The 14,975-nt window shown below is 36.5% G+C and overlaps 1 protein-coding gene across 2 annotated transcripts in view; it reads right to left on the reverse strand.

The window, feature by feature from the left end:
* Positions 1-14,975, reverse strand: part of DNAJC1 (DnaJ heat shock protein family (Hsp40) member C1) — a 268,260-nt gene that overhangs the window by 49,768 nt on the left and 203,517 nt on the right. For both annotated transcript variants that reach the window (XM_074266897.1, XM_074266898.1), the window contains one exon: positions 1,630-1,749. In XM_074266897.1, coding sequence (XP_074122998.1) covers positions 1,630-1,749 — 120 coding nt within the window. The remainder of the gene's footprint in view (positions 1-1,629; positions 1,750-14,975) is intronic.

Here is a 14,975-nt window from a genome sequence, read left to right on the forward strand (position 1 = left end):
TTGGAAAGTGAATAAAACATTTCCCTCCTCTGGCAGTCTCAGGAGTAGAAAGACTCTTAAAAAAAAAAAAATCATCATTCTCTAGTCAGTTTCAAGACAATAGTCGTTTCCCAGAAAATGAGACATTCTACAACTGTTCCCAGGGCATAAATCTTAACTGTTATGTTTTCAAACCTTTGTCTTTCAACCTAGCATAATATGCAATTCAAGACTCTAATATAGTCTCTTTAGTTCTTATAAGGGAGGAATTATAACTTTAAAAAAATGGCACAATTGATATAGATTAAGACAGAATTCTGAGATTTAGTGTTGGAAGAAGCCCCCTTATTGTAGAGAGGAGAAAACTTGATGGCCAGGGAGGTTCATGACTTACTCACAGTCATACAGGCACCAAGGAGTTGAAACAAGCCTCTATAGCCTCTGACTCTCAGGATTAGGCTTCCCCTCCCCCCCACCCCATAATCTCACTCTCCAAACATGTCATTTCATTTACATCCTTCAAAATGAAAAGAAGCTTGACAGCAGTCCTTCCAAGTTCCCATTAGTTTCCAAAAGCAAAATGTGGAAATTTACCAAGAAAATGACTTCTAAATGCATGTGATTAATTGGCTTTATTATAAATGGCCCATGAGCCATTTTTTGCCAGGTTTTTCCTTGAGTTTAAATCAAGACCCAAAATAAATACTATGGACACTGGAAAGCATAATAAAGTCTAGTGTAAAGAGCCCTGCATTGGGAGTAAAAACATCAGGGTTCAAAACCTGGATCTCCTGGCTCCTGAATCTTCAAGTCTTTGACTCTAAGCTATAGAACATGGAAACCAGATCATGAACACCAAGGTCCCTTCAAGCACTTATTCGATTTGCCTCCATTAAGCTCTCCAGCTCTATCATAAGTTATCCATGGAGTATGGCTATTCAAAACTATTGCTAAGAATATTTTTTGCTTTGTTTTTTAAAATATATAAGAATAAATAAAAAATAAGAAGCTCCTGCCTTTCCTAGTTTTCTAGGAAAATAACAAAAAAGTTTTAGCATAAACTTTTTGGTATAACCAATCATTTTATCATTCTGATTACATATACCATTAAATTGGAAGGTATTGACTTTGTACAAAAGGCAAAATTACCTTTGGGGCCATTAAACAATTTTTAATTCCGTTAATGAAAACCACCTGTTTAGATACAAATAGCTGTCTATATGAGTTTATGTAAATATATATTACATATGTGTATGTATATTCATATATATATATATATATATATATATATATATTCAAAATCCAGTTGAAATATAATTGCATTTCACTGCTAAGTTCTTTCATGGTTAGAAGGGATCGCTCTAAACACCCAAATTGTCATAGTTTTGCTGTGATTAAATTACAGTAGCTCCACTCTCTAAGCCTGGAAGCCCCCATCCAGCTGATCAGTTACAGCTGTTAATTGTGGAGCAGGGGACCTTGGACATCTGCTTTTTGCTGAGTTAGTTAATGGTTCACTTCCAGGTCCTAAAAGGATCGCAGCCTTCCTGAAACACAATGTCGGAGCCCATCTACGTCTGCCTTCTTCTCCATAGCCTGTCTTGTTCTGGTTTGTCATTCTTCATACAATGCAAATCTGAGTGAACTCACATCTGTCACTGATCGACCCAATTCGTGAGCAATCTTTTCCCATCGACCTGGGGTCCCCCCTGGGAACTTAACCATACTTCTTGTCAGCTGGCTGAGGTCCTCTTCTGTCCATTCAGGTGCCTGCAAAACATTTTTTAAAAAAGGGAAATTAGCAAAATTGCTCGCCAAAATGTTTCATCAAGAATGTTAATAAACCACCTCTCACAGTGCTTTTTGCAAAATGCACTACAGTTTTAATACAGATTTAACAGCTTATAAGGATTTCTCATTTTAGGGATTAGATATGGAATAAAATGTGGATCCCATTTTAGGAACTGCAGTGCAAAAGAAACAACTGTTTATGGCACCCGAGTAAGAAGACATCTCAAACAGCACATGTTTCTTATGTAGATAAAGGAAATTAAGTTTCATTTTAAAAGAGAAGCAGGAATTACTCTCATGTGAAGTTTTAAGCCTTACTTATGCTTATATATGGTTTTGGGAGGTGGCATAAAAAATAAGGAAGGGTTACTGGTGTAGGAGCTCGGGCATGGTTGGCTTTAATTGGGGACAAGTGACTTAATTTTTCGGCACCTTCATTATCTGAAAATTGGGATGACATATCTACTTCCTCCCTCACAGGACTGTTGTGAGAGAAGCACCTCGTAAACTACTACCCACCACAAAGATAAGAGGAGTTATCATTAGCTTAAAAGTTCTCTATTTAAAGAAAGCAAAGACCAAAAAGCATAAATTAAACATGTCTCACTGTGTGATGTTTGGAATCAGAACAGAGGCAGAAGCTATGTCTGAGAAGAGGTATGTTTTCTGTTTACATCCTACTAAAACTCAGTCTGCATTCTCAAAAATGATTGATCAAGTAAATCCAAAGTAATCAGTGGGTAATTTCAGGATATTTGGGGATGCCGTTGCAATTAGGGACCTGCCAGGTTAACCTAGCAAGACTCAAATCCTTAATTATGCAAAGGGAGCATTAAGTTTTGAGCACACTGTGGCTTTTGAAAACTAAACCAAACATTTTAACTCTCATCAGAAAATAAACAGGCTCCCAAAGTAAAAACTTTGAATTAAAAACACAACAAATTCAAAACACTTTCCCTATTAGTACCGACAATTAAATCAGAAACTCATCATTCAACAGACAATCGGTAGCAAATAGCTAAGAATCACAGGATAATAATTTGTACCCCTCTTTTGCTACATTAAATTATCATTCTCCAGAGCTAGCAGCCATACCCAAATTCAAAACAAAACAAAACAACTAAACAAAACCCAAATCCAAAGCCAGCAAGACTCTTAATAGAATATTTAAAACTAACCTTATTTCTCTTTAATTTTTATTTTTCAAGAAGCCTTAGGGACAAACACATCTTCTAATCACCATTTCCGATAATGACCAGGCATCCATCAAGCAGTCTGCATTCCAGATCCAGGCGCACAGAACAACAGTCAGAGGTGAGTGACCCCAGAGACCATCTCCGCAGCTCCAGCAAAGCTTCTCCCTGACACTAATCCTCCCTGTCATTCTCCTACTGTGCTCTAACTACACTGACATCCGCCTGCCGCACTGCGAGCTTAACGGGCCCTTCCTGACTTTTTACTGTCTCCCCCAATCAATGGTCCAAGCGTGCTCTTTTCACCATGTCCAAATGGCAGCTTCACTCATAATCAACGTGCACTGCCCCCGTAAAAGGGCTTTCCGAAAGGCTCTCCCATTTGCATTCATTTGCAAAGCAAACTACTTTTATTCACTTTGTTCTGCTATCAAGAATGTTCCCTGAAGCAGATAAATTGGCATAAATACAACCTGCCACTTAAGAGTCAGTAAATAATAGCCAATAGCAGGGAGGATTTTATCAATCATTCTATTTTGTCTCCACTAAATGCAGAAAGCCTCAAACATATTCATCTGTAGAGCCCACTACAATGCACCCAGAAATTCACTGAGAGGAAAAGGTGGGCCTTAGGGGAGAGCCAGAATCCCAGTCTGGAGCTGCTGCGACATTTCAGAGGCTGGGACCTCTTTGATATTGAGGAACAACCGCAAATGTGATCTTTCTCCCCGTCACAAGAACTGCAAAATTTACTCTCCTCTGATGTTTTAAACTTTGTGTAGAGAGGTCTTTTAGAGAAGGAACTTAGAAAGTGAAAACAAGCACAGCCAAGGAAGGGCTCTGGTTTTTCAAAGTCTACTTTGGAATCATTAAAAAAAAACAAAAAAAAAAAAAAAAAAAAAAAAAAACAGACTCTAATAAATTTAGCTTCAGAAACACAAAAGGGTTAAGTTTCAAATTGAATTTAAATGTAAAAACTTGCAGTATAAAAATCACACCGTGAATACCAGGAGGTTGAAGCTGCATATAGATGTACATTAATATAGTATTCTAACCACATAAATATAGTGTATCAAAGCAATTTCACACAAAATCAAATCATCATATTTCTGCATGAAATATAACAAATGCATGATAAACATTTTAGGAACAACAAAATTGTCTAAAATGTCAAGAATGTAAAACATTACTTCATATCACAAAACAATTCTTTAATTCCTACTTTCTTTTAGATTAGATTTCCAAATATGTGGCACATATTAACAGTGAGCATTAAAAAGCGAATCTAATTTTAGTTCCTCGTTTGTAGCATCTGGTTATGACAATATAGTACCATAGTCTTCTGAAAGGCCAAAAAAAAAAAAAAAATTATACAAATTGCCTAAATCTAAATTTTACTGAACATGTGTAAAAATCTCAGCTCTTACCCAATCGTGACACCAAAACCCAGAAAACCACCCAATGTTATGGCTATCAATCCTCTTGCTTTCATGGTTTTCAGTCATGGTAACTATTACTAAATATTTAAAAATAAAATAAAAAACAGAGCTCTAAGAACGAGCGGAAATCAGAAGGAAAGAATGGCCTTTCAGCACTCCCATTGTTATCTGCTCAGGCTCTAAAGCACTTTGTTGAATCTGTAATTCCTCAGCAATCCTAAATTTTGTCTTTGGAAGCAACAGAGCCCACTGTGATGAAGCTCCTCCAGCAGCCGGGAGGATGGCCATGGTGTGAATGTATTCTCCCTGTTCTAATCTGGAGCCAACTGTAGCTGTGAGTCAAACGAATGCATAAGCATACTGCTTTGTCACTTAAACCATGTGTGTCCAATATTACTGAAACACTGGGCCAAAAATTCATCTCTACAGTAAAGTAATGGAGGATACCACATGGTGGGGGACAGCTGTTGTGACTCCACAAGCATTCAGATTGTGTAACGAGCTGTCGTCTCTAGAAGCTGCTGGATCGCTCTCTGGGAAGAGATCTGCTGTGTCTACTCAAATCTCTCCGTCAGATTCTTCTTCCTGTAGTGAACCGTTGTCTCCAGGCAGTTGCTGTTAACTCTTGTCCTTAGAAGTGACTTCCCTTCCTGCAGAGAGCTCCGTCAGGCCTGATGTAATGCAGAGAGTCTTCTTCTATCTCTGAGAGTCCTCTTTTATTCTCCCAGAGAATGGGCGTGGGATAATGCAAGGGCTTCTGGGAAGAACCACCCCAGCCAATGAGCTTTCCCCCTCTATCAAGTCAACCTGAGTTCTCACCTTGTAATTGTCCAGAAAACCTCAGTTCTCACTTAGTAATCCTAACAAGATTGTGCATCAAAAAAGCCCGCTCTGGGATGAAATCTCCATATTGAATACAAAATGTTAAAAACTAGACAGTTTTCAAATTATTCAATATTTTATTGTAATAATGCAAAGATAGAGCCCCAGAAGTAAGAGCAGATAGAAAAATTTAAATTAGATGTCCAAATAACACCCACTTAGAATGAATTTTTGCTATAAAACTTACTATGTTCAAAATTTTTCTATCTTTAAACAGAAAAATCTTTAGCTCCTATGGGAAACATAGCCCCATAATTTTTAGATAATTGATTTGTCATTTCACACTTTTTTTGGTCTGTGGAATGTTAGCCACAATGTTTGAAATTACTGTGGCTTCCCCTTGTTCTGTACAATCTTTTGCATTTAGAAAAGTAAATGCTGAATATAAAGAAAATTTAAAAAGCAGAAACATAAAATGTTATATATTGATGAATTCTCATACTTCAAAATTGAAAGTTACATCCCTTTAAAAGGAGAAGAGTATCTTTAAAGGCTCAAATGAAAACTATTTATTGCCATCAAGAAATTATTTGCAGAATTAGGAATTTTATCTTATAGCATTCAACTATTTTATAAAAAAAGATTCAGCTCAATTAAAAAGATAACCTGTAACCTTGGATATTTCCAATAATATATTTGTGTAAAACGACAAGCTGAATAGATATCACCAAGTTTTAAAAAACTTAATATATCTAAGTATATGATATATCTAATAATTGGTTGTTCTTTAAGCTTATATTCTGAATATGTTTTGTAATTTTAAAATTTATATCTCCTTTTAGAAATACATTTTCCTGCTATATCATATACAAATCATAGTTAGCCTACCTTGATAAATCTCCATGTAGAATAATGGAATGTAAATGGAAACTGCATTTCTTCTAAATCTCAGATACAGAAAAACAAACTTTCTTCTTGAAAGTAAAGATTATAACTTTATTTCTCATTGTCAAGTTGAACTTTGAGATCTCCCTGAAATCTCCGGGAACTCGAGTATTTAGTGGGATTGTTGAGGGAAGAGTATTTCCTCAACAGATAATTAAGTCAAGGAAGAGCCTTCTTTCGTGGGACTATTGCCTAGAGTTGTTCAGTCATTTTTCAGCTGTGTGTGAATTTTGGTGACCCCACTTGGGGTTTTCATGGAAAAGATTCTGCAGTGGTTTGCCACTTCCTTCTTCAGCAGAGAACTGTTTACAGAACATGAACCGAGGCAACCAGGGTTAAATGACTTGTCCAGGGTTACACAGCCAAAAATATCTGAGGCCAGATTTGAAGAGGAGTCTTCCTGGTTCTATCCAGGCCCAATGCTCTATCCATTTCACAAGTTTTTATTAAACTCCTACTATATACCAGACACTGTGCTAAGTCAGTTGTGATAAAGGTAAGACCTCTCTATTTGTCCTCAAGGAGCTCAATCTAACTGGGGAGGCAACAAGCAAACTAATACACACAAACTATATACAAGGCAAATACAAAATAATTAACAGAGGAAAGACTTGGGAATTAAGCGGGATTGCAAAAAGCTTTTTGTAGAAGGAAGGATTTTAGTTAGGGCTTGAAGAAAGCCAGGGAAGTTAGAAGATGGAGAAAAGGAGGGAGAACATTGGGGAACGGCCAGAGAAAATTCCCAGAACAGAGAGATGGAGCATCTTGTGGGTCAGTCAGGTCTGTGACCCTGGATCAGAGTATGCTGGAGGTATTAGGAGGAAGACTGGAAAGGTAAAGAGAGCTGAGGTAGGGAAGGGCTTTGAATGCCAGAGAGGATTTTGAACTGGATCCTGGTGGCTAGTGGGAGCCACTGGACCTTACCAAGAAGGGGGTGACAGGCTTGGATCTGTGCTTTAGGGGAATGGCTTTGGCAGGTGAATGGAGAATGGACTGGAGTGGGGAGAGATGATTAGGGCCTGCACCATATTAGTGACAACACCAGAGCTGAGAAGGGAGTGGAGTGGAGAGTTATTTCCAAATTGATATTGAGAGGCCTTGAAAACAGATTGATATGGGGGGTGGTGTGAGTGGTTAAGGGTGAGGTCCAGAGTTGGGAGCCTGGGAGGACAGTGTTGTCCTTGAGAATAAAAGGGAAATGTGGAAAAGGAAAATTGGGGGGGGGGAAGTTTTGGACACGTTGAATTTAAGATGTCTCCTGGAGATCCAGTTTGAGATGTCTGGAAGGCAGCTGAAGATGCAAGATTGGAGGAGGAAGAGATCACTGCAGGCTGAGGTCATTGCATGGTTGAAGTGGGACTTCACCTAAACTTTGGATATAATTATTCTGCTCACTAATGTTCGGTATCTTTAACTTTCTTTTAGAAAAAAGTTACTCATAATATATGGGCTTCTCAGTAATGTTTGGGGCTTTGATCTCTTTCATTTCTCTAAAGTTAAGACAGATTTTGAGCAGATACTGCACTGGAATCACCAAATTTCAAAGTATGTTTTCATTTGGTTCGAATGATTTTGTCGATGCTTCAGAAAATTATTCTACCTTTTCATTCTTTGCAATAGATGCTGGTACATAATTGCAATTATCTTTCTTACGGTTTTTTGGTATATTGTATCACTGAATGTTCAAAGATGAAATTGTGAAATTATGTTTCTCGTTACCTTTGGAGACACAAAGAAACCAATTATAACAATCCTTTTTTGACCTTTGCAAGTTGAAGGAGGTATCTTTCCATTTAATTGAAATAAATTTTATCTTCTGTTTTTGTTTATTATGAGAATTCTGATGTTAATGTAGTTTAGTTCTTCCAAAAGAATGCCAATTTATTGGTCATTGGACAAAGATTTCATATTTAAAATAATATTTATATTAGAGTAATGTCTATTCAAAAAATGTCTATGATTCTTCACATCTTTTACCATCCTCTCTTATAAGTGTTCCATCTTCATTATTATGGGTAGACATGACTAAAAGATTCACAATCAAGTGGTTGGTCTTAGGGGTGAAGTATTTCTGTACTTAGGCTGGTTCTTGGACAGAAAACTTAAACTTTCCCCAGGATCATACTTAAAGTCTTTCCTGCATAGTAGCCCCTTCCAGAATTTGTAGATTTTGTGAAGGGTAAACAGTAAGAGTGATGGGGGTTGAGATTCCTTTCTAATTGCCCAACCCATGACTGACCTTGATTCACAAATCCTGGTCAAAGGCACCCTTTGAATATCCGTGTTCAGCCCCCACCCTCAGCTCAGCTTCCCCCAGCCCTCACCTGATCTGAGGTAACTGAAAAACCCTCCGAGGAACTTAGGGGTACCGCCCATCATCTTCTAGATATAAAAAGGGATAAGCCAGAGCCCTCTTCACAGGAGCCCTCCCAGGCAACACATGGTATCCTTCCAGCCATATAGGGGTCCCTGCCCGCCCAGCGGCCACCTTCGGCCCTGGCGTCTTTCTAACTTAACTTTACTTCCAAATTCCTACAACAAACCTTTTTATTTATCAATCTAGGTTTTCGGACCTGTAAATTCATTTTACAGGGGACACTGTGCCTCATGGGATTATCTATGCGTGGAGAAATGGGGTTCCCCCTTTCCTTTCCCTTATTAAGAGGAAAACAAAAGAAGAGAAAATCAAAAGTCCTTAAAAGAAAATATAAAAATTCAATTCAATGATCAAACTAAAAAAAGAGCTTTAACACAATTAAAAAAATACAAAAATGCCATAAATTGAAAACCACCAACATTAACATCCAGAAGAAAATTTGTTTTTCTCTAGACATATAAATAATAAACACATTGAATTAAATAAAATTAAACATGCTATGAGATGAAATAAAGAAACTGATAGAAAGCAAAAAACCTTAGGCCAAGATGGCAAAAAAAAAAAAAAAAAATCAAGATTTGAGAAACATTTGTGGAAAATTTAAATAAATGGATAGATCAGATAAAAAGATTTATTTGTTTCTTTCTTAACCAATAAAATAGCAGAAGGAACAAGGAAATAGGAAGAAAAAACTCAGAAAACTCAACTGGCAAAAGATTTGGAAGTAATGAGAAGTGATTGAATTAACTGGAGGACAGAGTAAAAAAGAAATACTATTTAGCTGGAACTTAAAATTTTGCCACTTGTTTCACAACTGTTAGTTCTTCTGATCCTCAATCTATTAAATAGGTGTTATTATTACTCACATTTTAGAAATGAGGAAACTAAGGTTTAGAAGTTAGAGATTCATCTGTGGTTACACAGCTAATTGTCAAAGAAAGAATTTTAATTCAGATTATCAGACTCTGACTACAACTTATTATACATGACTCCATCTATTGTCACTGTAGAAGAAGACTTCCATATTGCTTTTAGACACATTGGCACATAACAAATATTGAATAATTTTAAAGAAACAGTTGAAACTCAGTAAAAATTTTTTGGCTTAGGGGATCAATCAATCAATCAGTCAGTCAGCCTGCATTATATGCAGGGTATCATTCTAGGCTGGAGAGATAAAAAAATAGAAACAATTTCTGCCTTCATGGAGCTGAAACTGTATTGGGAGAAACAACCTGTAAAGAGATGGGGGAATGGGAACCCACACAAATTAAAACAAAGTAATTTCAAAGTTGGGCACACTGGCTGGCAGTGAGGGAAAAAGTCAGAAGGACCTCATGTAGCAGGTGACACTTAAATGGAACTCTTGAAGGGTTCTAGATCTTCTAAGGAGGGGAGAGGGGCTCAAGGTAATAGGGAATAAAGGAGCTTTTTGAGTAGGGCACAACATGGAATTAAAAAGTTAGTAGAGGTTTCAAAACTTTAGAAGTTAATTTACTCTGTGACTGATAGGTATGAGTGATAGCAGTTTCTGAACTCTGGATCTGATATATTTTTGTACATCCTTTGTGTTTTCCACTGCCTGATACCACATTACCTAAACATTGAATTATTTCTCATTGATAAACATTTTTCAATAATGCAGGAATTTGTTTTGCTTGATTGCATATATTTATTTACAAAGGCTTCCCCCCCCCCCCAATTGCAGGGATAGGAGGGAGAGAAAAGAAATAATTGTTATCTGAAAAATAAAATAAAATCTAAAAAAAAGTTTTTCATTTACTGTGTTAGATTTTGGAAAGCTAAAACTAGTTTGTCAGATATGAGAATTAATCTTGAACAAGGTGCTGAACATCTCAAGAAAGATAAGGATCCTTCCCTCAAGTACCTTATACAAGGTAAATCAATTAAGCAAATCAGTCATAAGTACCAGTCCATAAAGAATTTGTAGTATAGATGGAAAGAGCAAACATACATGCTTAGAAAATAAGCATCTTGTACTAAGGTGCTAAATTATGCAGTAAAGACTGCATTTCAGACAGTAAGTACAAAAGTAGGCAGAAGGGAAATGTTAAGGGCTACTACAGACTCAACCTGTCCAATGATTTAAACTTTTTTTTTTTTTTTAATGGTTTTCTTTTCTACCTTCAACTTTTTAAGTTGAAGAACAAAGAAAAAGAACAAGGCATTACAGGAAGAACCAAAAGAGGACAGTGAAGAGTATTTCTTGTTAGCATTTCATTGGCTCCATCACACCTGTGGAAATATTATTACCTATCTATCCTATCTACTCAGCAGTGTTATGCCAATGTTTCATGTTTAAGAAGAGGAAAGAGTACTCTAGCAAGAAACATGGATATCTTGCAGTTTAGTTGTAGTGGAGGCATTATTTTCTCTACTAATTCATCAGTGAATTTATAGTTACTCTAGGAAAAAGAAGTTGATATGTTTGTTACTGATTTGGTTGGTCTTTCTGCCTCAAGTCTCTCCTCATTCCAGTTCATTCTCCCTCAACTGTCAAATTACTGTTCTTAAAGAATAGATCTGACCAATCTACCCCACTATTCAATCAATTCCCTGTCACATCTCTAGGATCAGATATAAACGCCATGTGATATTTGAAGATCTTTACAACCTGGTCCCCTCCCATCTTTCTAGTCCTTTTATACCTTATCCCCCAACACTTACTCTTTAATCAAGAAACACTAGAATACTGGAAGTTCCTTGTATAAAACATTCTGTATCCTAACCCTAGACACTTTCACTCGTTGTACCCCAAGTCTCCTACCCTGGGGCTTCCTTAAAGTTTCAGTTAAAATCCCATCTTCTACAAGGAGCCTTTCCCCACCAAGCTTAATGCTATCTCCTTTCTGTTGACTATTTTCATCCTGTCTATATTTTGTTTGTACAGAACTTTTCATATTGTCTCCCCTATTAAACTAGGAGCTTCTATTTTGTTGGTGCCTGGCATATAATTTAATCAATGCTTGCTTTAATCAAAGGATTTAATCAATGCTTGTTGTCTGACTATGGAAAGCAAAAAGTGAGCGGTGATTCTGGTGACTGACAGAAAACTTGTTGAAAGTGGTCTTTAATTCTAAAAGTCATGAAGCAGAATTATTGCCAATATTATTACATCATTATGACCAGGGTATTTGCTACTGATTGGCTGTCTGTCTTAAATGGTAATGATTCATGTTTTTGGTTAATCTGAGGCTCACTATAAAAATGCTGAAGTACAATACCACGCTGCAGAGTTCCTCTTCAAAGTCAGTATGTGAGATCTAGAGACATGTGGCCAGCCACGGGAGAGTAAACTCACAGTTAGCTATTTCATGTTAAGAAAGCTGGGCAAATTTTAGAGCAAATGGTACCTGGGGATTTGGTACAATAACCTGAGTAGGATGGGCCCTAAAGAGACTGGTCCAAACATTACCTGGGGTGATAGGACCAATATTTCACTAAAGTTTTTCTTTCCCCAGGCAACATGGCTTAGGCTGAATTTTTCCAAAAAGGCAACAAGGCTGTCAGTTTCTGGCTGTGGCTTTCCAGTCCCCCAAAGCCAAAAAGAGGCCCACTCCTAGGAGATCTGAGCCCTTCACTCTGCAGTTGTCCTAAGTTCACGGGAGGCTCCACACCTTTTCCTGCTGACCCAATTCATTTCCATAAGGGGACAAAGAAGGCTGCATCTGTCTACCCAAGGCAGGTGCTGAAGAATCCTTGTTGAACATCCTTTTAATGTTATGTCTAACTAAACCTCCTTTTGTTAACTGCTGAATGACCTACAAATCCCTCCTTTTCAATGAACCTGAACTAAGAGGATCCTGGTCTAAGTAAGGTTTTTCTCTTCACACCTAGGAAACTAAGCTGATTTAGGAAACATCCTGGGGAAGGACGGTCTTTCAGTGTATTTTTGAATCAATAAGATCCCTTTTGCAGACAAAGCTATATCTAGGGCATGTCTTACTGCTAGAAATAGCCTTAAAATCATGAAGGTCCTAAGATTTTTTTTTTAAATTTTTTTTTTTTTTTGACCCAGGCAAGACTGTTTTGAATGGGCCTCTTAAGCCTATCCCAGATTGGATGGATGGAACTGTTCAGGATCACCCTGGTTTGTACTGAAAACCCTAGGGCTAACCCAGAACTGGATCATTTGCTTTGCTGTGCTTGTTAGGCTTTATTACCATTTTGACTTGATACAAAGTAAAAGTGTTTATGGAAGAAAGAAACTGAACAGGGAATCAATAATATTAGCTAAGGAAATAAGAAAAGAAGGAATAAGGGAACTGCCAAAACCCTAAATTAATCCAGTTGTTCATTAGTTGTTCTTCATATAACCAACCTAAGCTTCTGAAATTTGTCACACCAATTTATACTATGTCATTAGTTTACACAGAGGAGACAAAAAAATTTAGAACAGTAGTAGGCAGAGGTGGGGAGCCTCAAGCAAAGGTAGAAGTAGAGCCTGATGAAGTAATTCAGCAAAAAAAAAAAAGATGACCCAATTTATTTACTAGACAGACTTAAAAATGAATCTATCAGGCAAGCCTTCAAGCAGAATATTAAATCTAGGAACACTCAGAACAACTTGTAATTCTAAGTTTGTCATTGATCAAAACAATTCGAGTCAAGTAAAAGGAAACTTTAGATTGTCTTTTTTAATATGTTTTTTTAATCCTGTTTAGTATGAATGGAAAGATAAGTATGATATAAATTATAAATATATAAAACACAACAAAAAGGAGTTCATTTGAACTGAATAAAGATAAAAGTATCTTCCTCCAAATGTTGACCATTATATAGAGAAACCTGATATAGGCTAATATAGGTCTAGCCAACTATACAGAGGTTAGCCTATATTAACACTCTTTTCTTTTTCTTTCTTTCTTTTTAGAAACACAACATAGGTTTTGGTTTTAATGAGAAAATAATTATATACTTTCATTGTATGTCTCATAGTCATTATAAAACAGAAGCAAAATAATTACATTTAAGAGGTTAATATATATAGAAAGCCAGATATACATATACTATCAATCTTAGTCATTTCCCCATTACTACCTTTAAAAAGTATTAGGTATTTGTCTTTAATTGGAGGTTTGTGAATTGGGAAAGGTATATTATAATTCATAATGTATAGTGTAATTATTATTATTTATTTTTTATAGTTTTTATTTACCAGATTTATGCATAGGTAATTTTATAGCATTGACAATTGCCAAACCTTTTGTTCTAATTTTCCCCTCCTTCCCCACCTCCCAGATGGCAAATTGACCAATACATGTTAAATATGTTAAAGTATAAATTAAACACAATATATGTATACATGTCCAAACAGTTGTTTTGCTGTACAAAAAGAATCAGACTTTGAAATAGTGTACAATTAGCCTGTGAAGGAAATAAAAAATGCAGGCAGACAAAAGTAGAGGGATTGGGAATTCTATGTAGTGGTTCTTAGATCTCTTTCACTGAGTATAGCTGGTTCAGTTCATTACTGCATAATGTATCATTTAAAAGTGAATATAAATATAAGTTTATGAGAATGAGATCAGGTATAAATGTGGTCTATATTTTAAGTAATAGAAGGCAATATTAATAAAAACCCTATATTTGTTCTTATATTAATTACTTGAGAATGAGTTAACCATTTACTTGGTTAATGACCACTATGGCTCCAGTCTATGTGCATAACTATCTAAATAATTGTTTGAGGATGTGACCTAGTAATAATCTTTCCTGTGGGGTTCTCTATTTTTCAGCAGAATGTTATTTGTGTCTATATCCTAAGGGACCTAATCTGAAGAGAGACTGAATTGACTATTTTTTTTTCCAAACACTCTCTGAAGTTCTGATAGTCTGCTGGTAAATCTACTTGGTCTTGGAGTTTAATTTTATTTTGTTTTGGATTTTTTGGAAGTTCATTTATGCCTTCTACAACCTCTACCTCTGATTTAGAAGCAAGAGACTTGGGTATGAATCTTGATTCCAACACTTAGCTGTGCTACCATAAGTAAGGCAAGCTTCTGAACCTCAACTGCTTCACTTGTGAAATGGGATTTCTGCACTGTCTTCCCTTAAAATCTGAATCCAATGTCTTGTCAGAGGGAGACGACCCCAGGTTCTCAAGGGTGTGGCACAAACTCTAGCAGGGCCCATCAAGTACAGGATTAAATGGGCTCGATGGAGGTCTGTTATTTGATGACAAGCTTATTGGGGTAAAGAACATAATCAGGGAAGCTGGAGAGAGAAAAGAATTTTGACCGCAAATGCTCCCAAAGACCAAATTGTGGAAAAGGTTGTTTTCTACATCAGGCACATTACTGAAATCAGAGTTTTTGAGCCATTACTGTCTACCTCCCATTCACAGGATTGTTGTGATGAGAGCTCTTAATAAACCTTAAAACAGTATGAGATAAATGTGAGTTTTGT

Source organism: Sminthopsis crassicaudata, chromosome 5 (genome assembly GCF_048593235.1).
Source record: "Sminthopsis crassicaudata isolate SCR6 chromosome 5, ASM4859323v1, whole genome shotgun sequence".
Classification (NCBI taxonomy): Eukaryota; Metazoa; Chordata; class Mammalia; order Dasyuromorphia; family Dasyuridae; genus Sminthopsis; species Sminthopsis crassicaudata.